Below are 26,184 nucleotides of genomic sequence, written 5' to 3' on the forward strand. Positions count from 1 at the left end.
CCTTTTCAACGTGATCATACAATTGACCCATCAGTCCTCCAAACTTGAGATAGCCTCGTAAAAAACCTTTCCTCTTGGTCGTCAAAAAACCAAACCAACCGGGATCCGGACAAAATGTCCCCGGACGAAAGGTCCCCAGACAAAACCACCGTTCTGTGGCACTTTTCACGGGGTCCAAGTCCTCGAACGAACCTCGTCCCGTTGAGGTTCCTTTTCAATTTGGGAAATGAAAAAAAAATAGTCCGTGGGGACACAAAATCCCCTTTCCCAACTTCGTCTGCGATCTCCCTTCATAGCATCACCGACGCTCATCGCCGGACAGACGAACGGACAAGCCTGCATTCCCATCCTGCTCAAAGACGCACAAATGTCTTAGAAAATATTGATCTTTAAAAAAAAATAAAAAAGCATTGTGAATACTGTTACTAGTCATTTGTCAGCTCTCATATATCTCGTAATACAATAAAGAAACACCCCTGGAAAAGAACGAGCAGTTATTCGCAAAGAATATGCTTTATTGTTGACGCTCTGTATCATTATCCATCAACCACCTTGGCGTTCATGTTCGTGGAGGGAGCATATACTGTCGATGAAGTTCTTCGCTGATGCTAACGGAGTCTCCTGCAACACGCGCCATTTTCGCATAACAGCCCGTGCACAGACACCCTCGCTTACCTTTCGGCTGCGTTGGATAGCAGTCGCTTTGAAACGTGAACGATTCCTCAACAGTGAACACGTCTTCCCGAAAGCGCGTGTTATTAAAAGGCGTCCTGTCAATCAAACAGTTCACCAGCGTCTGGAAGAAGAGCCTCCATCTTGGATGGTAATATCTATACGTAGAAGGGTTGGAACACGAAATGGTCCTCTCCCCATAGTATCGCACTTAAATTCCTCACCCTTTGAAGACGCCAGACCACTGCTTGGCTGCGTAGTCTAGCACCTCCCCGCGTGGACCCCATAAGGAGATCTGATTTCGTGCGTTATATTCGTAGATACCGACCTCCTGATGTGAAGCGTATAAGTAAGTCGTAAAATATAATGACCCAAAGTATACCTTTCGTGTTGTTCCCCAACGTTTCGCGTCCTCCAACCAATTTCCTAGCAGAAAATGGGGATCGGACGCTAGAATTTGCTCCATGTCCAGCATAATTTGTTGACCTCTGATCGAAAGTTCTCTGCAGGAGTATAAACGAAATTCCGAGTCAGTCTCGTAACAGGAGGAACCGGGAATAAAATCGTACATAAGCCTATCGAGCGATTTCTTGTGGAAGCTCTCGACGAATTCGTGGTACGTCCTCTCAAACAGTAACTGGAGGGACTGGCGAGTGACGTCGACGAGGTCGTACCTAAGAAAAAGAAGAAAGCAGTGACTGATGCGTTGTGGTACTATGCAAAAAACCTTGCGAGAAAAAAAACGTAGCTGAAGAAACCTGAACTCTCGGCATAGAAGGAGTACCACGTTTTCACTTTCATTTCGCTGTGAGTTGGCCACTCACTGGATATTACCGAATGCGACGCGTTAATGCGACACCTTACACGAAATATCGAATTAACCGTTGCACAGTATTAACCGCATACAGAGCGTCCTCGCTGTTCGTCCGTTTTTTTTTTTTTTTCGCGTTTGTCACCGGTGTAACCGCATACAAACTATGAAATTCACGACCGTTACGGCAGTCTGGGAAAACGGTATTAAATGAATAAAAGTAAGTTGAAAGCTTCATGAAACCATGTCATGCCAGTCACGCAAAAAAAGTGTCAGTACCTAAATGTGCTCATGGATGCAATGCGTGAATCATTCGCTGCTTCCAGGAGAAGTGCCCATGCATCAAAGACATTCTTGGGACTGTACCAAACCTGAGGAAGAAAACGAAGAGGCAAAGAAACAAAAACCTAGTCATTGAGGCAGTCCATTCAGAAGTCAAACTGTTACAATAAAACTCACTTTATTCTTGATGCGTAGCCCTGGTCTAGAGGTTAGGGCACACCTGCCATGGTTCTTTTGTTGTGTGGCATTGTAGACGGAATGCTGAATAGGGAATAGGAAAGAGCCTTGCTCATTATGAGAGAATATCCTTCCCCGTGTAAAGTAAAACGATCTGTACCCGCAATATCCGCAAAGCGAGTGCGACGTGTGCGTTGGATCTTCCGTACCTCCTGGTCCCATAGTCAGCGACCCTAGGAGTTGGAACGATATAGAAGACACATGTATGGGGCTATATGGGCACTGCATATAGGGAGACTCTAATTACGGTGCCATACGTCCGGACCAATAGGACTCTCTTGGTATGGCGCAATGGTTTAGCAGGAAACTGATGATATAGGGTTTACCACTTGTCTACATTGACAGGTGACGTCCTCAGGTCGTTCTCATCCATGAAGGCGTATATAATGTCGTTCTGTTCAATCCCTTCGGGCGTAAGCCCAATCCCAATCATGGTACTTCCATTGGCGCTTCGAGCTACGAACGGGCCCTGCAAGCAGTAAGGAACGGTACTTGCGAAATATCGCCTTGTGCATTGAAAATCTTCTATGTTGTATACACTGTAGGATGCATATCCTTCCCTATCTACCGAAACTTCATATTGACGAGTCATATTAACACGTCGCATTAACAACATACTGCGGCAACGTACGCGTACTGTGGGATGCATAACCTTTCAGTTCTACCGAAACTTCATATTAACGAGTCATATTAACATGTCGCATTAACAACATACTGCGGCAACGTACGCGTACTGTGGGATGCATAACCTTTCAGTTCTACCGAAACTTCATATTAACGAGTCATATTAACATGTCGCATTAACAACATACTGCGGCAACGTACGCGTACTGTGGGATGCATAACCTTTCAGTTCTACCGAAACTTCATATTAACGAGTCATATTAACATGTCGCATTAACAACATACTGCGGCAACGTACGCGTACTGTGGGATGCATATCCTTTCCTATATCTACCGAAACTTCATATTGACGAGTCGTATTAACATGTCGCATTAACAACATACTGCGGCAACGTACGCGCGCCAAACCGTATGCTTCCGTACGCGCAATTTCACATGTCACAGTAACGTATCGCATTATTCTTCTCGCATATATGCGTGCCGTTAACACAAAGCACTGTCGAAACATGACGCTTGTACACCGTTGTCTTATGATGTCGCATCAACTCACCGTATTAACAGCATCGAGCATGCCATACATGCCAAGGACGCCTCCGAAATTGTGGAGCATATTCCAGATGAAGGGTTGCCCAAAATACATGGATGCTTGTCTGTACCACGGATTGAGCTCCGACTCTAGATCCAAGACAATCATTCGTCCCTGTAAGGCACATGTCATTTGTACATTGCGACATCATATACTTTAACAAAGCGCTCAAGAATCAAACTTCTTACACAGTTTGACATGTCAGAGGTCCAGAGGTCGGTGCCCAATTAAATGACTGACACAGCCGTGGGGTTTAATAAATACATTTTTAACTGGACACATTAATGGTGTTGAAACGCTACATACAAAAGCAAGATATAGTTGTGACGCTCGTATCATTGATATGGGTTACTGGGATCCTGGGATTGTAAGCAACGAGTGATTTGAAACATGTACCAATGGGACGCTCGTGAGCAAAGCCTTCATGTTGTCCTTTGTCCACATTCTCTTGTCGTTGACGAACATCCAGTTCTGCATTAACCTGCAGAAGACGTATATTACATCCCATTTGCACGCCAGGTTATCGAGAATAGACAGAATGCACATTACTTAATATATACAGTGAACCCTCGTGATTATGACCATGGTCGTTCACGAAAATTTTGGTCATAATGCGGATTTGTCATATTAACGAGGGGGGGGGGATTTCCAGAGGTTTCACTGCATTGTTCCCTAGGAGTATATGGACGTAAAGCGCGTATCTCAGATTATCGGGGGTCATATTAACGGGGGTTCACTGTAATAGAAACTGCTGTCTCACATGCACCGTTTCCCAAAATGCTGCATGCATTGGGAAGCAAGATTCTAATGCAGTGAGTTTCCAAACTGGTCCGTACCAGACAGCCCTTGTGTCCACCGCCGTGAGCGCTTCGAAAGTAGCTCTTCCGCAAGACCTTATAAATTCTGGGGTGCTGCGAGTAATAAATGTGGTAGTCACGTTCAACTGGAGCTAATCTACCAGGATCGTTCAAGGTTGACCGAGACTTTTGCTCGAGAAAAATCAGTGAGTAAATGTAACGGAATTAAAAGCCTTCGAGGGATAAAGTGCAATCCTCCTCGGGTCAGCTGCACGTGCAGCAGCGGCAGTTATCATGACGGCGAGCAGTGCGTGTGTATAGCTGTGGAACAGCGATGCATAATCAAGTTCCTTGTGAAGGAAAACGTCAAACCTGTTGCGTTTTTGCAACCATTACAGGCATAGTATGGGGAACAAACGTCGTCAAGGGGAAAGTGTAATGGTGCAGGCAGTTTGGCGAAGGACAGTAGAGCCCTGCACCATCCGCGGATGGAAGCGGATAACCGCGGATACCCGCAAGATACTTGCGGATTCGGATGAAAATTTAGCACTTCCTGCGGTGTGCGGTCGGATGCGGATGGCTCGAGGTCGGATGCGGATCGGACGCGGATGTGAAAGCAGCGGATCGGTAGCGGATTGGATGCGGATATACCGCGTGCTGTAATTTTTCGACCTGCAATTTATTTGTATTGCGCGCCGACAGCGAGCGCATGCTCGGGTTCACCTTTGACCATGCACGGCCAAGACGGGAGAGGAGGCATTCTGGCATCTCGAACCACGCGAGCACCGGCGAGGTAGCGTTCCACGCGTTCCAGAAGTCTCTCTTTGTTGTATATTGCGTTTGTTGAAAGGTTTACCTTTGCTTGTCGTCGTGAGTACTTCCGTGACAGCATGGAAGCATCCGAAATTATACCAACATATGCTTCCTGCGGTCTTTACGCGTCCTTCGAAACGTGCGAATTTTGAGGGATTGGATGCGGATGGTGCGTCCTGCTCAGCGGATCGGATGCGGATGTAAACTGTTGTGTATGCTGCGGATGCGGGTCGGACGCGGATAACGTGTGCGCGGATGCGGGTCGGATGCCAAAAATCTCATCCGCGCAGGGCTCTAGGGGAGGGGATATGGTGTCGAATGAACTACATGGCCACGTTCGTCGACTGCAGTCATGCCAGTGAACATCGCAGGCGTTGAGCTAGCTATCATCGAGATCCGACGAGTAACGGCATGGGACATTGCAGCCCTGCGTAATATAAGTGTCACGGCAGTGTGGAGATAATCATGTACGAGCACTCGCTGTTTCGCAAAGTACGTGCAGGGTGGGATCCCCGACCCTCACTTGTGACCAGAAGGGAGCACGCGTGGCAGTCTCTGAGCAGCTGCTGAGCCGGTTTCAATCCGAGAGGGACGGATTTTCGCAAGCAATCATCACAAGCGATGAAACCTGGATGCATCATTTCACCCCAGAGACAAAAAGCATCAGCATGGAATGGCCACATAAGGCTTCCCCGCCGCCAAAGAAAAGCAAGATGCAGCCGTCTTGTGGGAAGTCCATGGGAACTGCTTTCTGGGACATGCAGGGTGTCACCCATGTGAACTTCTTGGAGCAAAGGGTCACGATTAATGCCCATTACTAGTCCACGTTGATAAAGGGCGCCGTACGAAACGCAATTCGCAAGAAAAGGCCAGGAATGTGCCGCACACGGCGACTTTGACGGTAGCAACCCTTGCTGTTGCTGAAATGCGCCGGGAGTTTTTGCCCCATGCCCCTTGCAGTCCAGATTTAGCGGAGGAGATATGTTCTATGAAAGATGGAAGTCACTGAAAAGGTTAGCCAGCTGTAGGACCTTTCTATGTCGTTCCAGCCTCAGAACATCAATTCTCTGATGTTCAACAGATATGTTCTATACACAGATGAATCCTTCTAGAAAGACGGCAGCAGTCCACTTTTTTTCTGTATACGGCAGAGGCATCAAGGAGTTGCCACAGCGATGGCAGCCGTGTCTAGATCAGAGTTCGAGGTAGGTACTGTAACTAAGTTCCTTTTCTTGGTAACTTGACACTTAACTCGGTATTTTTGCGCCGTGGTAACTTTCAGAGGAACTCGTTTCTTTTTCAGGTAGCTTTTCCAAAGTAACTTAAGCTAAGTTCCAAGTTACTTTTAATTCTCTTTTCACTCACGTCCACATATTTTCTTGCTTTCTCTACGGTTCTTTCATGGCATTCGAAAACGTGATGTTCAACCAATGAGAATATTCTATTCAGGAAGTGAGAACCGCTGCCATTGAAATGAAGCTGAACTATTGTGCGCCCACAGGGAGTAAAATGCAAAGCGTTCGAATTGTTGGACATAAATAAAAACGATCTAAGCGTGTTGCACCCCTCCGCAGGCATCTCAATGTCTAGCTCAACTTCTCACGCGCGATGCACCTGTGCACTGCTATTTTGTGTCCACAGTAACTTGGAAGTAACTCGTTCTTTTTTTAAGTAACTCAATAACTGCGAGTTACATTTCAGGCTGAAGAACTTCGTTATTAACTTAGTTACATTTTTGACACGGTAACTTAACTCGTAACGAGTTCTTTTTGACGGGTAATTTCTCAATCTGTGGTCTAGATGATCCAGATACAGAAAAAAAAAAAAAAAAAAGAATTGACGTAGTTTGGTGCTTCCCGAATTTTCAATTGAATTTAGAGAAATAAAAGTCTCAGTCAACCTCGAACGGCCCTTGTAGAAGTGACAACATAGCGATTTATGAGGTGTTAATGTACTGACTTCACCGGAGGCCTCATTTCGTTGAAAAAGTCCGCGCTGTAAGCGTGGTCGGTGCCAAACTCTTTAATGTACTGAAAGAGGCGTGAAACATCCCTAGATTCCCAAAAGTATTCGCTGGATATCCTGAGGGCATCCATCGGACGTCCACAACAGACATCATGATTACAGCTATAGATTACTGCACGTACGTTGATGAAAGATAGTCAATGTGCATTATTTCTCGTCAATACATTAGCAAACATCGAAACATTGCGCGCAGAAGAGCTAGGATTTCACGAGAATCTCACAGAAGTCCTCTTTCTATCCGCTTATCACAATCACAATCTCTTTCTATCTATCTCAATATCTTTCCGCTTATCACAAACGCTCCCTTACCTCTCGCAGAAATGTCACGCTGATGTTGTGATACAACGTTTCGTTGGGAAAGAGGAATGTCGTGCTGCAGATAAGTGACACAAAGTTTGTTTGGTTTTAGTTTCTCCACCTCAAAGTGTCTTCTTTTCACAGACGAACGTACACAAATAAATAACCTACCTTCCATATTTCTCATCAAACTTTCCCCAGTGTAGCCTCGATGTCTTATATCCAAGTCTGCAAAGAAAAAGGACATAACCCAGTGCATATGGGGCGAGATCGATGTGCTACGTTTCAGTGCCACTGGCAAATCTCTTATAATTGTCCCTGTTACTTTCTTACCCAAGCGACCAATAGAGAAAGTTATCGTACCGTTGATAGCGTCACCGTGAAGCTATACCGTACTTACCGGAACCAATGGCCCCATGCATGACTCTGAACCTTATCAGTTGATAGGGCGTGGTATGGATACGGTGCTTCGGAAGCCATGCTATCAACGGTCTAAATCACCTTTCAATCGCCCTGGGAACGTGGCCCGCAAAAGATGGCAGTACCGGGATCATGCCAAACTCTCGCATGCGCTTCAGAACTTTATGTTGCAGCGTTACTTGCTGTGTGTGCCAGGAGTCTGGTAGTGGGCCTGCCCAACCCTGCAGGTTTCCCATCCTTTGCCTGTGAGAGTGATAACGTTACCATCGTTGAGTGCCAAGCAATTGGGCTGGGCCCATACCAAGCAAGAAATGCTGGGCCGGTGAAGAAGGTATCCAGGTCAGATTGCCGCAGGCCGAACTTGAAGTACGTCTGCGACATCAGGACATGCACCTCAAGATCGTCATCAGAGTATCAAGCGTAATCAATGAATCAACTAAGAACGGTAGTTATCGCCATAAGCGTTAATATCTACGTCATTTGTACAATGGATGCACAGAGATAGGGATACAGACTCCGGTGATAATGGTGCTCTTGTTTCTTGTTCTCTACACCTCCCCCCCCCCCCTCTCTCTCTTTTGTTGGGAATAATCTAAGCTAAGCTAAGCTAAGAGCTACGTTAGGTTAGCACCATTGGCAGCAGAAGAGCCTAGGGAGACACTAGCCAATCCGAGCCGAGACCGGGAGGTGACCCATGTTCGAATCCGGGCACCGGTTGTACTGTCTGGGTTATTTCCCGAGGTTTTCCTCAGATGCTGTCGGCACAGTTCCCTGTGAAGTCGGCCCAGGAAGCACGATCCCTACTTGCGATAGTCGTGACATTGCCCGTCTGCGCGTGGTCGTCTACGGCAAGCACTTCCGTCATCACCACCGCCACCACCACCACCCGCCAATCGGAGCCCAATAAATGCTGTGTCATCGATGATTTGAACGATCTTTAGGGCTAGGGTATGATGCGGAAAGAAAAATACCAAGATAGTATTTGTCTTTACCCTCCGCCATATTTCTTCCTGCGCGGTGAAGGCAAGGGGCAAGTTGATGCCATTGAGTGCCATCCAGTCGATTTCCTGCTCCCAACGGGTCCAGTTCCACCATACCATGGAATAACTGGCCGTACAAACGTTCTGGTAATAGCGGAACCTGAAAAGTGCCCGCGTATTAACATTAGAGCCTAATTAACCAAAACGTTCCTTACTTATCATTGAGGGTCTTTGTAAGTGGTTTCTTAGGCAGAGGGAGAATGTCAGGCACGGTGTGCAGCTGCTTGCCCGACCAAGAAACGTGGGCACCGCAGAAAGATTTTAAATAGTAGTACAATCCAGCAGCAGCCGTCACGCCACTGGTGGCAGTGATTTGAACTTTATCACCTACGCCTTCTATCTGAAAAAGTAGAAAGAATGACGGAAGCATGTATTGGCGCTTCCAAGCGTGCCTTCCACGCGTTAATAGGACACGTGTATAAGACACCTGGAGGCAATATCGATCGAGATCGATGAGCATCGCATTACCAAAGGACGTGTTCAAGAAATCCCCATATTTCGTACCAGAAATGCCTCGGTGCAGTTTTTTGTATCCGGCTGGACCCGGATTCTAAACTGGGGCTCTTGACGAGGGACGAGCCGCCGCAGAAGGCTACGCACGGCAGATTCTTGTACGTCTACAGTTGCTTGGGGTTTCAGGTTGTACACGGGGTACAGGTACGGCTCGTGTGCCACTGCAGGCAAAACGGTTCGTGACTACGTGTGTCGTCAACAACCTTGTTGTGTTCAAATACATCTCATGTGAACGAACCTTGCGGGTTGTCATCGTGTCCTGGCAAAGGGCTGGAGGAGACGTTGTGCAACAACAGCTGCAAGAAAATCATAAGTGCAGGTACATAGGTCGCTTGATACTGTGAATAAGGGTGCAATTTCTATAAGGAATAAACGTTGAAGGTTAATTTCGTAGAATAAATTTTAAAAATCCACTTTTTTAAAAGTAATTTTGCCTTGAAAAATATAAGGATTTTACCATCAGCCGCCACGCATGGTGTTTTTGTGGTTTTGTTGCTATTTTTTCTCTCTAGAAGCCGTGGTATCGATGCTAAAGCTTTTCCATAGCTACGATCCCCTACACTACCAAATGTTTGGCAACAGCCCCTAACTTTTGCATCCCTTACAAGTGAGTGGGGGGACCAAATCAAGAGGGAGAGGGAAAAAAGCCGCGCAGAAGTCGCCGAATATTTCTGTCAGCATGCGCATATATCAAAATTTCTAAACGTAAATATCGATATCTTAAAACAATGGATGTATATCGCATGCATAAAATATCGATGTCATTAAGCATATCGATATTGTTCCATCCCCCTGAATGCGACCGCCAATCATTCCAAAGCTGGCCGTACCACGCGTCGTGGAAGCACCAGTTTCGGTTTATTCTCCACTGTCTCTACGTGACTGTCAGCCCCCCCCCCCCCCCGCCTAAACAATAACTCTTCTTTCCGGAACAAAACAGTGCCATGCCGTCAATATTAGAAACTTGCCTGGATATGGAAGCCAAAGCCAAGAACGACCATTTATTTTGGTACCTATATCAGCAGACAAAAATAATTTAAATCGACGCTTTTTCGTGCATGCATTAGGCGACTTGCAGAGAACACCTCCATCTCGAAGCTTCGCGTATACCTCCGTTGTCGAGAATCGTTTTTGAGGTTATGAGCCACACGCATCCGCACGCCCTCCACCACATATATCATGCATTGGCTGCCTACTTTCGAAACCAATCTATGGTGACTATATACCAACCACCACCACAAATACACACTACCAATCACCATAGCCAATCGTACTAGTTGCCAAACTTGAGCACTTCCCCAACGAATAAAAAAAAAGTTATTCCAAATGAGCGAACGGAAAATACAACATTCACACCAGTTCTGTGTACTTACAGCGAGAAGCAGCAGCATTAGCATTCCGAAGTATGTCGAAGTCCTCCAATCTATCTTCGCTGCTCGCATGAGACCGCCGTTGTAAAGTCCGTGGGCGAGCTTTGTATCAGACTCTCTCTTGACTCGCACCTTATCAGATACCTATACATATCCGTATCTGTGCGCGATCATGTACATGCGGGCAAGGTCTTTGACAGACACATTGCTAGCTCAGAAGACGAAAACAAAACAGCCGCATCGCCAACCGCATTGTGACTCCGGGCGGTTGCCATGGTTACAGTGCACCATGGTGGTGATTACTCACACACGGCGAATTTATCAGTTTGCTAAATGGGATTGGATTGGCATGTCCTGAAAAATAGTCGTGGCTGCTTTCATCGTTTCTACGGACTTACAAAGTGGTGTGCGAAGTAGACTTCAGTCACTGCCAGCACATTATCATTTTCACCTGTTTTCACCTTTTCAAAGTCTAAGCACTGCAAAGAAATCACAAACGGAACGAACGAAAACTACATACCTTACAAACCACTTATACAAACTAGCCCACCGTCAAGGTCTGTTCACCTTTTTCTGATTTATGTTGGTACAAAAGCGGTTCTTGAGGAGCATCAGCACCTGTGCAAGGTCTGTACATTTTTGGTCTGTGTGCCGAGTCGAGTGTCACGATTTCCTTTCTATGTATCTATACATCTCTTGCGCATGGCACACAATTAACTTTTACGACAGCCTTGTAAACATTCACAAATCACATAAGCTGCAGTGCTCAATTTTCGACATTGTGAATACCTTGTTGCAAAATATTTATTTGCAAGTCTAAGTTTCTCGGTCATTTGGTACAGCTTGTGCCTGCTTGGTGTTTGTACTTGTGTATCTAACAAAGGTACGCAAAAGCCTGACCTGCTCCAACTTGTAAATGTACGGTAAACAAAATGTGGAACATTTTTTGCAATATTGCACGTTAATCCGACAGTCAAGTGAGCATACATGACATGCGCATCACCACAAGGTTCACGATAATCTTTATTCACAATCAACTACACACGACTCATATTTACAGGGTTCTCAATGTTATGACACGGGAGAGGGCGCCTCACAGATTTGCCTGCCGAACGATTGGGTGACATCTCTATACAAAGTAAAATTAATGAAGCACCATCGTTTTACGCTTAAAACGCAACAATACAAAAATATAAAGCAACAAAATATAGCTATATTTCTTAATACAAACCATGCCGCGAGCGAACCTAAACAATAACGTGCGACTGAAGCAACAGTTCCTGCTATCTAAAATTTCTGCTCTCTCAAAATGTAACGCATGATCATCAATATTTGAGCACCTTTACCCAAGCAACTGATCCACAACCTTTGGAGGTCAATATAAAAATCAATATAAAAAATAAAGCAAATGGGCAAAGGAGGAGAAGTTATTTGATCACATGGTCCTCTTTCTCACTTAATACCGCACTTGGAGTATCGGATCTGTCAAATGTCCAGTGCCAAGCCAAGACATCGAGACAAGGTGGCAGTCTAGTACCCAGGCAAATTAAGTGTTTGTATTGCTTCAAGTATTGAGAGAATGTAACGAGAATAAATAACATGTTCCATAAAAAGGAAAACAGAAAAGATTAGAGGACATGCATCCCATATGGGAGTTCACAGACCAGATGGAACACAGACCTCACAGTGACGCTGTATTCTCCACGCGACATGTTGGCTAAGAAACGACACGTTCGCAGCAGTCTGAGAGCAAACCATTTCAAACCCCTCAGGATGAACACCCTTTCCATTGGTCGGTCCTTGATACTTTTGTTTTTGCACACATTAAACTGCTTCAAAAATATGTTCAATGTGAAACACATAAATGCTGGAATGAATGTTCATGTAAGGTCTGCTTCGAAGCACCAAATTATTTGCAATCAAGTAGTTATCCCATTACTTTGAAGGGGTAGCACTGAAAAGGACTGCCAACTTAATTAAGCTCCATACATGCACTGCACAAAAGTGACCCTTAAGACCGGCGTGTTCTAGAACCCTCGAAAAATAACTTTGGCGAACGATTTACGCAAGCGGGACTACGTTTACATCCTCGGAGATGAACTATGTCCATTCGTTCAGAATGTCTATGCTTATCCATGTCAAGCGCCACCAGAAACGCGGCACCTGGTGTGTTTCCTCCGAATGTGCAATTTGCTCCCTAACTGAACTAAAAAGAGAGTGATTGTTCGTCCTGGCTTGGCTTGGATGAGCAGTGGAAGTGGGGGTGGTCTCTTTAGGCTGTGATTGGCTGATCGAGGCCGTTGAGCCTATTGTTCGTGGCGTTGGCATAGTCGTCTCCGCTGCTTTCCCTGGAAGCTGGTGACGTTGACCGGGACCATTTCTCGAGGCCAAAGCCTTCGTCGTAGTTGCCTTTGGCTATGAAAAATTGCCGGAAGTGCGGTGTGCAGAACAGCTTGCCTCCGCGCACGGTGTAGTTCTCCAACCTGAGGGTGCACAGCGAATTACGAGGAATAGCAAAAGCAAAAATTGAAGTGACATATGGAAAAAAACTGCCTTGTAGAAGACAAAGGCATGCTCTGAAATTATACCATTCCATGTCTGCTACAATTCACGTCTAAACAGCGTCACAATTTCACACCTTACTGCAATTTATGTGTAGCACAGTAGTTTAATACCGCACATTAATATGAAATGCTAAAATATGAGCTAATAGGCAACATTAGACGACTCCACACTTAACTGAATGGCATTTTTGAGTGACGTGGGGTAGTAGACACTCAGCTGAAGCAACCAAGTTACTCTCTGCATGTCACTACCTTTTTTTCTCTCTCTCTCTGTCACTACCATCACACATCCCTCCACCTTTGTCATCTATTTCTAACAGTGCGGGTTGCCTTAGTACTGCTACGATTCCTACCTCCTGTATACACAGCCTTGCACGGGCATGTTTGAGTTTGAGTTTGATTTACAATTTTCTGGCGCAAAAATTGCGCCGGCATGTCTTAAGTGGTGATGCATACTCAGTGGCATCGCTAGGGTACGTGTCACCCCTCACTAGAGTTGCCACCAGGCCGGTATTATACCGGCAGGACCGGTTATATGCTCGCTCTGCCGGTAGGAAGGTGATACCGGCAGCCTTTTGCCGGTATTTGTGGCTCAACACCTTTCATAGGGGTTTTTACCCGGTTTTCCTTTCAACATTCCACTACAGCTTGAATAAATCTGGAGCACAGACCCAACTCCGTAGTCACCAGTCGTTTTCTTAGTTATTCATTATTATCATTGTTGTCTTTCTCTCTCTCTGTATACTCTCCACCCCTCACCCACTTTCCCTTTCCCATGAGCATTTCCTCCTCTCCCTCAGCCAGTGTTTTGCACTCCGAAAGGTGGCCACCCCACCCCTCATTAACGGATACCTTTCCATACCAGGCAATTCACAATAAATAAACATTACACCACACTGAGAAAAAAGTGCCTTGCAGAAGCTTCCTTCGCACGGGAGGAAGCGGCACTATTGGTGAGACGCGTCACCCCTCCGTCGCTTCACCCGATGCGCACCGCAACCCCTCTAGTGACGCCACTGTGTATACTCTAAGAGCAAGGAGAGGCATAAAGAAGGCTGCTTACCGCAGGTGACAGCTGCAGTGGCTGCAGAGAAAACAGTTTTTGTGCAACCGCAGACCACTAGCTTCCATACGTTCCATGGGGTACAGTTTCTTGCTGCAGATGCTGCATGTATCTGACACTGGAGTGCCAGGCAATTCCTGCGGAAGAAAAAGACCCATGCAGGATTTATGATGCTCTTAGATTTGTGTGCAAGTCAGAACCTAAAGTGTGGTCTACTATGCAGCACTACAACGTCCAAGAAGACCACTATGCTTCATCTCGGCAGCAATGCAGCTAACACTGTCTCCAACGTGCTACCACGAAGTTAACATTTGGAAAGTAAAGGGTCAGTCATTACTGACCAACTTACTCCCCTTATGACAAAGGCACAACGCAAAAGGCAGCAACCCTTTCCTTAGCAAAAGTGATGAAACGTGTCTTTGCTGACCCAACAACAGTGAGCAGTTCCTTTTTTGTCAGTTGACCCAAAACAATTTGGGTAAAATGCTTTTCATTCCAATCTGCACACAGATTTTGAGAACTGCATGTATATCAAAACTTCTCAACATCTGTTAGGAAAGGGCTTGCCCACATGAAGCTCCTTCAGGATCTGACAGAAGATCCCATATCTTGCACATGACGTAATTAAAACATTTCCACATCACATGCTGTCACCCCAAGTGTAAGGAAGAAACTTTATTCAAAGATCCACTGTGTACAGAAACCTTGGTGCTCTTTTCGTTTTAAGCAGGGACACCTTGTATATCAATACGAAGAAATAACACATGACACATAATCCAGTTACACCACAGAACTCCAAGGACCATTACAGAGTAAAACCCCCTGCACTTTACAAGTGTAAAAGCAAAGATCTCTAGTACTGAGTAGGGCTGTACAAAAGCACCTTGATTAGTCAGAAAGATTTATACTCAATGTAAATAAGCTAACGAGTTTTTAACCCACTGAAGTGGTTGCGACACCTTGCTTCTGGTAAATATCCCATAACACATGTCTCGTAATGTCAGAGTCACAAATAAGAAAACGCGTGTCTTCCTTCGTGACGTGACCATCAGGCAAACAGCACTCTGATTAACGAGAGAGCAGAATGACCAACGATTATTGGTCTTCAAAGGCATGTGACGCTGATGCCCGTCAACATCACTGCTTGAGTACCTGCTGTGATGTCATGGCAGCATCATCCTTTGCAGTAGCGTTTTCTGCGAGACTGCTAACCTCATTTGCCATGAAACTACTAATTGCGGGTTCACAGTAATACGATCATTTTATCTGCTCAGTTAAGTCAGGGCAAAACTGCCACAACCTTTACACTTAGGCAACCATACATCTTTCCTCCTAATCGTACCAAAAAGTTTTCGTGGGTGTTACACTTTCGCTTCTAAGGAAGCGATCGTAAAAGTTTGTGTGGTCCTTTAAGGTTAAAAAAAAAAAGAAAGAAAGAAAGAAAAGGGTCAATATACATTCCTTCAAATACCAGCATAAACATCTAAAATATTTGACAGGTTGTGCATTTTTCCTTCTTCGGTAAGTACACAAGTACAAATACTGCTATAGTGCTACACCATTATGAAACTTTTTACAGCTTTGTGCCTTGTCACTGCACTTTGGCTTCGAATTCTCGGTATACCCCAACAACACTACTAGCAGTTGTAAGAATTAAAACAAAATAAAAACTACGGCTGTCTCGCAAAATGTACAAATATAAGCTTCACTCGGAGCAATAAAAATATATGCGAGCTCGACAAAGACATACGACACTTCACAGAAGCAACAAACACATTGAGTGGCATTTCACCGTTTAAACACGAGTTCACAAGCAACAGCATGTAGGGAAAATATCGTTGTGCATGGCGCGTTGTAAAAATTTAGCAACACGCCTCGAAGGCACCTCACTACTAAGTTAAGTCTTACAGCCACGTGACTAGCGTCAGCTGACCTGAGCAGGTTTGTGCAGGCAAAAACAGAACCCAACCTACTCGTTCTCCATGCACGCTAAGTTAGCATCCACAATATCAACAGAATGTACAGTAATAAAACCTGGAAAAAAAAAAACATACAGTATATGCTGCGCAGCCAGGAAAAACATTGTCACACTGCAGACGCCACAGTAGCAAGAAACGTACACTGACAAAGCTGGAGCACTGTAAGCACATAATGTCCTGCACGAGAGGGCACCATGCCAATGTGCACTGCACATAGAGCCACGCGTCTCAGTCCCGTCACAGATTGGACTTGCACTTCAGATCAGTCACGGCGATCGTACACCGCATTTCGAAGACCACGCTCCGAGCAGCAGGGTGCAAAATCCTGGTCACTACTAAGAGAAAGAAAAGTTTGTGTCTTCATGTAGCGTACACGTCGAAAAGTGAAATGCACTGAGGAGAGTCTCTACGAGATATCTTGTTAGTGTTGATGTCACGAAGTATCATGCAAGTCAGGCATCTAGTTAATGGGAAGTGGCAAAAAAACGGCAGCTTACCAAGCAACGGTCCAACGCAATTAGTAGCTTCTACGTGCGAAAACTGTCCTGTCTCTTGTCCTGAATCTCGACAAATGGCACGCACTACATTGATTAAATGCAGCGTCGGCAATGGTGCATTTTGAATGCAGCAAATTTTACCCGCGTACGGATGTGTTGCGCTCAGAAATGTGCATCCAGTATTCGTCGTGATACAGCGAACGAGCTCGCGAGTGAGATTACATATCTTGGCCATTTTGCGAGGGTATTTACCTTGCACATGTGACCGTACGTTATCACATCACATGGTCAACATGTAGGGGCATGCATTATTTACCCCCTATACAAAAACTATGCTACAGGACACAGGAACACCAACTACGGGTGAATAGAGACTCGAAATAATTCTTCAATCTCATAATTTATAAGAAAAAAGTAAAACAGTAGGGAATCAAAATTATTGCCGAGAGAGAAAGGTATTCCAATGTCAAGCAAACGGATCATTTGCTTCGCATTATGTCCATGCAACCTCTCATCACAAGTATCCCCTGTGGTTTTAGAATATGGGGAATATGGGGGAATTTTAGAATATGGGGAGGTGAGCTGTGACACAAACTATAAAGACAACTTTTGCCCTAATTTTATCCAGTTCACATTTTGCTCCCGTTCGCTATCTTGCACGATGGAAATGGCTGAACACTCATAGCTGCAAGTGCAAGGCAGAGGTATGATAGGTTAAAAATGCTTATGAACATGAGGTTTCACGACAAATAGTGTGCTTTTCTATGTCTATGGGCAGGTTTCAATCACGTCATACGAGGCTTACACACACACACACACACACAACCTAAAAGCCCACAGCAGTCTTGTCTCAAATTTTAGACAGCAACCGAACTATGAAGCAACACCGGTTAAGGCAGGCAGATATGTAACAGGCAAAGCCTTCAACAATTAGAACATGTATCGCGTGAAAACAAATGCATGTTAGAGCGTCCAATATAATCATGCCACCTCAGAAGCATCTAATAATACATTTCAACTCAATGGGTACTTTAACACAATGTACAGACTGTACACCATCGCTAAAGTTTGCCACATTCAAGTACTTTCTACTTGGAAAAAACAGTGAAATGTGCTTGAGCAAAGATGACCAGTACAGCTCTAGTCAGGCTTATGCAGATAGCTGTTCTCTGATAGACTATGAAATGCAATCATCACAGACGGTGAGATAAATTTCAGAAACTACCACAGTACAACATATACAGTACACAAAGTCCCTCCCACTCTGTCACATTTAAGCCAAAGGATACCACCTTTAAAGGGAAAGTTCACGTCGCGGTTGACGTACCAAGGGTCGTCATATGAAAATGGCCACCGATAGCAGGCCAACCAAGCATGCTGTCATAGGAATGCACTAGTTTCATCACATTGCGTACATGTCACTGCACGCAGTACACGGGAACTTTGATCTTGCAGATTTCGATGGTTTATGTGCCAGCAATTAATTATGCAGTATGATTTATCGTTCGCACGATAAATAATCTGAATCTACTGTGTATTATGATTTATATACCATAATTTATACACACTACACTATTATAATTTATACTGCTTATGCCGGCACAAAGTGGAGCACTTGCTTAGTAAATTAGAAAATGCAGCAACCCGTGGCAACCAAGGTCTATGGAGTCCGCGCTTGGAGAGCAAATTACAGTAAAACCCGCGGATAGCGATATCGCGTATAACGATATCCCTCGTAAAACGATTGTTCGTGATTTTACCGTCAAAATATACATTGTTTCTATGGGGAAACCACCCGCGTATAGCGATGGAGACCGCGGTTCCGAGTACTCGTATAACGATGTTGGGCGCTGTGCCGTGCGCGTAACCTCGTGGCGATTTTCGCCGCGATAAGATACAGTAGAATCTCAATGATACGAATCTCACGGGGTAGCGGAAAAAAATCGTATAATCCGAAATTCACATCAAAAGAATTAAACCAAAATAAAAATTGAGGCAAGAAAATAGACGGCGACTGTTCATTTTCCAATACTGTCAGTGAAAGAGGTAGGTTGTAAAGCTTTTTTTGTCTCCGTATTTGACCAATGCTGCTCAAATTCGCGAGCTGATTCAAAAGGCCTAGCACATGCTTTCCACCCGCGAGTTGCGCGACTGTTCTAAAGCGAGCTTCTCCTAAAGCACACAGGCCTTAGGCGAAGCCGACTTTCGGAATGGTGACGTGTAGTGTTGCAAGAAGTTGTCCTACTATGTTCCCTGGTTCCCTCCAGGAGTTCTGATCGCTGCTTTCCCAAGCCAGTGCGATGTCATACAGCTTCGCGTTTTTTTTAGCATCTGTTTCTTTTTCTACACGCGGGGTGACGCGCGACTTTTGGGGGACGCGCTATTTACGTCATCCCTCGTTTAACGATGTATCCCATATAACAATGGATTTCGCGATTACCGTCAATATCGTTATACGCGGGTTTCACTGTATACCTTCAATCTGCATACATCCCACTGACACTCTTCATTCTGTCTAGTGCTGTACTTTCTTTGCACTACAGCCAAACACCTACTTTACGGAAAGCAAAGACTGCATCCTATTTGTGAGGGAAACATTGAAACTCACCACAAATCGGTTGACCCTGGCCTTGCGTCTCTCGGCCTCCTGTCGCGCACTTTCCTCCTTGATGGCCTCGAACTTCGCCCGCAGGTTCTTGGCGGTGTCCGCCATGGGTAGACACTCCTCTTCATCGTCCTCGGCTACACCGTTTTTCCTGTTCTCCTGAGCAACTTGCGCCTCCCAGTTTTCAAATCTCGCCCTCATGCTCTTGGCACGATCAGCCTCAACCACAATGTCATCATCCACCTTGTAAGAACACTGAACCACAGTTGGATCCCTCTGCACATCCGGAGACTCTTCGCGGTCCTCCACGGTGTATTCTCGCGGAGGGGTGATTCTCTTCAGGGGCTTGGGACCAGCGGGGACCTCCTGCTTTCCAGCTTGCGACTCCATCTCGCGGAACCTCTCCCGCATCCTTCTCGCCGTGTCGGTGACGATGACGTCTTCGACCGCGTCGACGGCGCGGACGACGTTCGGGTTGGGAGCGGCAGGGGCCTCGGGGGAAGGCTCGCGGACTTCGCGGGGCGGCGTGATCTGGAAGCGTTTCCGTTCCTTGGACTCTTCCTGGTAGTTTTCGAAGAACTTGAAGCGTTCCGAGAGTTCGGTGGTCTCAACCTCGACGTCGTTTACGGGGTCGCTGCTGCGGACAATTTCCGCGGCAGGCGCCTGGGGCTTGGGTTGGTTCCAGCGGTTGCTGGGGGAGCGCGCCATGGGTGCCAGCTGAGGGGGTGTGGCGTTCTTCGACACATGGGCATCGATCTGCTTGAAGATGTTCTTGGCCTCGTGAGCAATTCCTGAAGGAAAGGTGGAAAGCCAAGTCAATAAAGGGGTGCAATACGAGGACAAATAACAGTCAATAAAACACACAACAAACAACCAGTTTGGCGGCAACAGTAACCATGTAATGAGTTACGTGACGTATTGCTCACAACCATCCGCCTCATGTGGTAACTGTGGTACAGTAGCAGACTGATTTTTTTTCAGACGCAGATTATTCCGACTCCCACGGGGAAACGTAACATTTGCCACATTATTAATACATTTTTGCTACTGTTTTTGCGGTCGGATCGAAGTCCGATTTTCCGGACTAAAACACTTGCTGACAACCACGAATACGGCTACTTTTGGCACTACAGTGGAGACTTCGAAACAACCATTTTGGATTGCGCACGTTGGTTACTGTTAGGGCTGCCACTAGGCCATTATTATACCGTCACGGCCGGTTATTTGCTCGCTCTCCCGGTTGCCGGTAGGAAGCTGGTACCGGCAGCCTTTTCCGGTATTTGTGGCTCAAGATCTTTCATAGGGGCTTTTGCAGGGTTTTCCCTTCAACATTCCACTTCAACTTGAATAAATCTGGAGCACAGACCCAACTCCGCAGTCACCAGTCGTTTTCTTGGTTATTCATTATTATTATTATTATTCATTGTTATTATCAGCGTTCGCGCCAGTTTATAGCAATTTCTAGTATATCAATGATCCAGCAACACACAGGAACATGTTTCCTCGTACTATCTTGAGCAAGCACGCCCGCTCCTTCTCTCTCACCCTCTCCCAGTGCTCGTCCAACCCTCACCCACTTTTCCTCTCCTGCGAGTCTTTCCTCCTCTCCCTCTATTCCGCCTCTCCTTCGGCCGGTATTTTTCATAGGAAAGGTGACAACCCTAATTACTGTACCTAAAGAAATACCACAAACCCGTAGATAAGCGAAATAAAGACATACGCCGTACCGGTCTCGCTGAAAACACTGAGTTCCTCCTCCTTCTCCCTGGCGAGGCACTCGATCTTTTCAGCTTCGTTCTCCTGACTCACCACGCCGGCCTCAAACTTGTGTTTGATGTCGGTGGCCTTCACCTCCTGGCCATCTAGGGTGACAGCCTCTGTCCGGGCGGACACCGGAGTTCGGTTGGCATCCTCGACAGCCTTCTGGTACACCTGGCGCATCGACTCCGAACGGCCCAGACACATTTTCTTACGGAGCTTCGCAAGTTCTTCCTTCACTTCCTCTTTCTCCTCTTGATGGTTGTTGACGTTCCCAGACTCCCACTGGCTCTTCAGCGTGGACAAGCCCTCGAAGACAACTACCTAGAAGCATAGGTACGGTGAAGATGAGCTAGAACGGCCATCAAGAGGGTACAAAGCATAAATTGTGTTTTCCTTCGCACATTAATCACAAATAGCAACCGATGAATTCTGTTTTTTTATATTGCTGTTAAGGTAATGGAATCTTTCGGTCTGTTAGGGGAAACTTTAGCACTTTAGTGCTCCTTTAACAAAGTCGTAATTGCGGGTATTAACCCCAACAACACCAAATATCCTCTGGATGTACGAATAATGTCCTAATGGATCCGTACGTCCGATGGATCGGACCTGCGAATCCGTTAGGATATTCGGTGTTGTTGGGAAAGTTGCCAGTACAGAGAAAACTTGATCAATACAGTGGCATACAGGTTACAACATTGAATTTCAGCATTGGTGAGAATGAACATGTTGAGGTGTATGAGGAACTTGGAGCTACCTTTTCTCTTGCCTTTCTCTCTTTATGCACCGAGGGTTCTTCATCTTCGTCTTCCTCGCTCTCTGAAGAGTCAATGGTGCCGTTTCTGTCGCCGGATATGGCACACTTATACCTGCGCCACGGAAACATGTTGCTTCATTAACATTACTTCTCTTAGCTGGTAGAGGTGCAAGAATGTCGGAATTTTGAACAGTGATATCTCAAACTAAATATCGGTAAGCATCGACATGTTGGCGATATATAAGGCGCTTTTTTTTTTTTATTCGCCAGATTTTAATAAAAAAACTATGGGAGCTGCATCAATTTCGTTTTTGCAGGTGGGTTATACAGCCACACAGACATCGTGTAGGACAGCATATGCAACTACTGGTCGACTAATTAGCTAGTTGCCTAATTAGCGTACATATCAAATATCAATTTGTAGCGTACATATCAATTTGCATATCAAAATTCAGGAGTTTATACCTCAAGGTACGTTCACTTCTCGGTGTTCAATAAGTATGGTGGATTTGAATAACGACTGGCTCGAATTCTGCTATCTCGCATTTCCCAGAGAGTATCTAATTAATAAGTTAATGAATTTTAGCTAATTAGTAGTCCAGCAGTTGCGTATGCCGTCCTACAGGATGTCCGCACAGGGGCGGATTTAAGGGTCTGTCATGGGGGGGGGTCTTAAGGAAATTTCGTGCTTTGCGGCACAACATCCAGGAGATAGGGTTGTTACATAGGCAACACAGCCGTATGGGGGGAGGTAGCCCCCCTTAAATCCGCCCGTGTCCGCCGGGCTGTTTCTTTTATCATTTTTTTTTTCCAACATTTTTTAAAAACATCCAATAGAGGAATATCGATCTACGTAATTGGGCGTGACGTCACCCACGCGGGCGTGTCACGCTGCCGCCGGGATCATTTATCGAGGGTAAATAGGTCGTCGATCAAGGGCTTATCAAACAACGCAGGGCACTACAACGCTATCATATCAGGCACAGCGGCAAAGGCGTTACTGATGCGTATCGGACGTACTTCTCTAGCCGCTTGACGAGGCTCTCGGAGCGCGCCAAGGCGGATCTGTCGCCCACCGAAGGCACGAACTCTTGCGGCGTCTCGAACTGCTGCCGGATGTTCCTCAGGTCCACGTTCAGGTGGCCAAGTCCATCGTCCAACTTTGTGTCCGCTGCACAGATTGCGAGAAACGTCGATCAACCTCGTTTCGAGGACATCTACAAGCCGGAGCACAGCCTACGTTGAAAGGGGTTGTTAATCGACAGCTGCAACCCATATTGATGGCAATCACGGCGACTGCTGTTCTGCCCAGAGTAACTATGTGGTTGTACTAGATATACTAGCAGTTTTCGTTGAAAATGAACTACTCTCGTCGAATGGCTCCAATAAAATGTGCTCTGAACAGGCCAAGAAGCAGATGGTGGGCCATCGCTAGGGCCCGGAAATAGGCAGGCAATTAGGCCCTCAAAAACAGCTAAATAGGCAATAAAATACTAAAATAGGCACGTTGATCTGGTACACTGACTTTGTTGGCACTTCAGAATGCTCCAGGAAAAAGGGCTAGTACGGTACTGTACATGCTTTGACTTCTTGTACACGGATAGACTGCCTAGAACCACGTGATATTGAATACTACTCTTAGTTCTCCGCCTTCACAGATCTTGAAAGGCCCAATATCTTGTTCAAATATACATGAATCCCTTCTAGCAAACCAAGGTACGGAAACCAAACGAGAGAGAGAGAGAAAAAAAAGAAAAGGTGCAAGCATGCAGGAACGAAAAGCAAAATGCAGCACTCAGCTTGAGACTGAAAGATACACTCGCACTTGCACCTCTAAAAAAGGCTGTTATGGCATCTAAAAATGTTCAAAACGGATCGATAAAAAGGCGCGCAACCCTGAAAACGTCGCATTTAGGCATTTATAGGCAAATGCCTAAAATTCCGGGCCCTAGCCATCGCACAGGGATTTTCCCGGCAACCCCCCGTTGCGCACATGCCTGCCAAATTATATGCAACTGCTGCCACGGCGGTCTGAGAATAACACTAATCTGCAACAGTTGCGAAAGTGGCAGGGGTGTCAGAGCAGTAGTAGTTCTTCAAAGCACCGAAAACACACGTTATAAGCACGCTGTTCAAAGGGCCATCCAGGTGGTTAATGGCAAAAGGCTAATACAGAATAAGTGCTTTCCCAAGCGCGTTGAGTCCCCAAGGAAGTCGGGAACGTCTGTGCGCAAAACACTGTTTCGGTTCTGGGCGTGCGCAATGAGCATCCCTTATTTCCTTGGGAACCCAAAGCGCTAGGGCATCCCTTAAGGCCATTATAAAAACCCCTGACAACAGCATTCCAGCAATTCCTTTTGCAAGAAACACTGCGCAATAGGTCAGAAAAACGCGCGTTAGTTGGGCCCGCTGTCTGGCGCCACAGTTCCGTCATTGCAGCAACGTTACCACCCGCAATCACGAGTCAAGTAGAGGACTTGCAATACGGAAACGACAGCGTGTACGGAACCGATGTACGCTTATCAGAGCGATAAATTGGCTACAGCGAGCAACGGGATGAGTATCGGAAAGTTTCATGCCCAATGCAGTGCGCTGCTTTTTTTTCCGCGCGCAGCACTTCCCGTCGATAAGTGAACTATACAGAGGACACGTAAAGTTAAACGAGCAGCTCGTTTGCAACCAGTTTGTCAAAACTGCGCTCGATATCGTAACTGAATGCGCCCACTATCCTGTCCATAACCGCGGCGGAGGAGTAAAAATTTCTTCGAGTCATCGTGAACTTTCAAGTGACAAATATCTCCTCATTTATTACTCCGCTACACCGCCCGAAGGCGTACACCAGGAGGATTAGAGAGGTTATTCTACAATGTCTATGCACGTTTGTGCTCCCGACAGGTCATTCCGCTGTTCAGTATATTTTACAAAATAAAAACATTTGAAAACGTACTTGTGCTGGCAAAGTACTCAAATTTTGTACACGTGATCGTTCCGCCTGGAAACTTCATAAAAACTTCAGTCGCAGTATTCTCCGGCGAGAGACAAGAGACTCCCATTTTAATCCCTCCCTCATTTCTCCTATACTAGCTTTCTTTTTGCTTCAGTTTAGACAACGTCTACAGAATAGAAGCGTTCGCCCTTTCATTTCAAAGTACGTTATTGTGTCTGCACGGTAGGCAACATCTGTTGTGGAAAGGAATGACTTAGTACATGACGGCACGTCTCTAGCGCGTGTCTTGCGCCCTCGGTAACAATATCGTACTCTGAGGCGAGCATAAGCCAACCGACAACCATGAAAGCTGTTTTCCCATTGCGAACGTCACGGCATGCTTCAGTCAACCGAAAGACTGACAATTCCTGCGCGCAATTTATTCCGGCGGCGTCCTCGGGTGATGAGCAACGTCTCGCTTCGTGATCACTTTAATTCGATCTTTGATTTCGTGACGGCGTCCGCGAATGGAACTTGACGTGCCCTATGATACGAGAAAGCGTGTCATGGCAACGCGGAGAAAATACTCGGACTGTGAGTCACGCGCGAGGATTTACACACCTGCACGCCAGATAAACACTCCTCCACAGCGCGCTGGAATGTCGGCTTCCCCCCCCCCCCCCCGCTCAGATTTCATACTCGAGAATAAGGAATAAACAGGAGTCAAATTTCACTTTGGATTTCGGCTGAGTCATCGGACACTTGTCCGTGTTGTTCGAACACACACCTCCAAGACTGCTTACTCGTCGACGTGACGTAACAATTGAGAGTTAGCCAATCAGGATCGTGTTTTCAACGGCGGTAGCCAATCACAAACGTGCTTTCAGCTGCCGTAACCATGGAGACGAACCACCGTCGTCTGCGAGTTGTGATTGAACGTCCCCGCGTACTAAATGAGAAATATTTAAAATAAAGCGCAAAACGGCCCCAATCTTTTTTTAAAAAAACTGATTTTCTAGAAAGCGTGTTGCACCTTTTTGTCTAAATATTCGGGTCTGCAGGTTCCAAGTGAGCTGCAATCATAAGCGGACCTTGTGTATCTAGGTGGCGTCGACACTTCCTCGGATAATCGCGAACACACAGTCGGTCTACGCTCCAGGCCATTTCCGGAGAGAGATTAACGAAACGTGAAAGCAACCCTGGATATCGAAATTTTAATGGTTCCTGTCGAGAGTTCACTGACGCCAAATTCGACTTCCGCACCTGCCTTTGTCATCGAATACACAAGCGCGTAACAGGCCCCAAAGTGGTCGCCGAGTACAGTACTGTTAACAGCTAGATAGGAAGAAGGAATAAAACGTCTATTCAACTGAACCCGCATCAAATCGCACTTGACAAAAATGAGGGCTACCACAAAAAGCATCCGGTTATTCCGACAGATTCCTGGCGTGTTGCCAGGTTGCAAACAAAAATTTAGTTAGAGTCCGAGACGCAGGTTCATTTGTGGTTGTTCACCCACAAAATAGTGTGCACCTTGCCCTTAGAAGA

At 46.0% G+C, this 26,184-nt stretch overlaps 2 protein-coding genes across 18 annotated transcripts in view; both read right to left on the reverse strand.

Annotated features, from left to right (window-relative positions):
* Positions 1–494: 494 nt before the first annotated feature.
* Positions 495–10,627, reverse strand: LOC135390918 (alpha-N-acetylglucosaminidase-like). Of its 2 annotated transcripts, none has more exons than XM_064620900.1 (22): positions 10,491–10,627; positions 9,356–9,413; positions 9,109–9,275; positions 8,760–8,944; positions 8,557–8,704; positions 7,866–7,936; positions 7,646–7,807; positions 7,316–7,372; positions 7,157–7,220; positions 6,782–6,852; positions 4,049–4,123; positions 3,609–3,693; positions 3,177–3,326; positions 2,329–2,471; positions 2,103–2,175; positions 1,943–2,026; positions 1,763–1,854; positions 1,242–1,346; positions 1,055–1,175; positions 897–1,003; positions 676–830; positions 495–621 (listed from the first exon to the last, which is right to left on the reverse strand). In XM_064620900.1, the coding sequence occupies exons 1-22, from the start codon at positions 10,557–10,559 to the stop codon at positions 560–562; spliced, it is 2,304 nt and encodes a 767-aa protein (XP_064476970.1). In that variant the 5' UTR covers positions 10,560–10,627; the 3' UTR covers positions 495–559. The 2 variants fall into 2 exon arrangements, with proteins under 2 accessions (XP_064476970.1, XP_064476969.1); XM_064620899.1 differs by having other exon boundaries at positions 9,109–9,278; positions 10,491–10,626.
* Positions 10,628–11,492: 865 nt separating this feature from the next.
* LOC135390920 (LIM domain and actin-binding protein 1-like) overlaps positions 11,493–26,184 on the reverse strand; it is a 96,719-nt gene continuing 82,027 nt past the window's right edge. For 15 of the 16 annotated variants that reach the window (XM_064620907.1, XM_064620918.1, XM_064620904.1 and 12 more), the window contains 6 exons: positions 22,731–22,881; positions 21,711–21,822; positions 20,923–21,277; positions 19,199–19,986; positions 14,115–14,251; positions 11,493–12,970 (listed from right to left, as the gene is read on the reverse strand). In XM_064620907.1, the coding sequence (XP_064476977.1) occupies positions 12,760–12,970; positions 14,115–14,251; positions 19,199–19,986; positions 20,923–21,277; positions 21,711–21,822; positions 22,731–22,881 (1,754 nt within the window). In that variant the 3' untranslated portion in view covers positions 11,493–12,759. Of the gene's footprint in view, positions 12,971–14,114; positions 14,252–14,769; positions 16,429–19,198; positions 19,987–20,922; positions 21,278–21,710; positions 21,823–22,730; positions 22,882–26,184 lie in introns of those variants that run through there. The other variant, XM_064620913.1, reaches the window with a different exon arrangement.

The sequence above is a fragment of the Ornithodoros turicata genome, chromosome 4 (assembly GCF_037126465.1).
Source record: "Ornithodoros turicata isolate Travis chromosome 4, ASM3712646v1, whole genome shotgun sequence".
Classification (NCBI taxonomy): Eukaryota; Metazoa; Arthropoda; class Arachnida; order Ixodida; family Argasidae; genus Ornithodoros; species Ornithodoros turicata.

What these genes read in the sequence shown, in the direction of transcription:
- LOC135390918 (XM_064620899.1), bottom strand. Translation starts at nt 10,559, where the DNA reads ATGCGAGCAGCGAAGATAGATTGGAGGACTTCGACATACTTCGGAATG. An exon ending in TAATGCTGCTGCTTCTCGCT is followed by an intron (nt 9,414 to 10,490) that starts GTAAGTACACAG and finishes ATTTTCTTGCAG; the next exon opens with CTGTTGTTGCACAACGTCTC. An exon ending in GTTCCCAGGGCGATTGAAAG is followed by an intron (nt 7,373 to 7,645) that starts GTGATTTAGACC and finishes TTTTCTTTGCAG; the next exon opens with ACTTGGATATAAGACATCGA.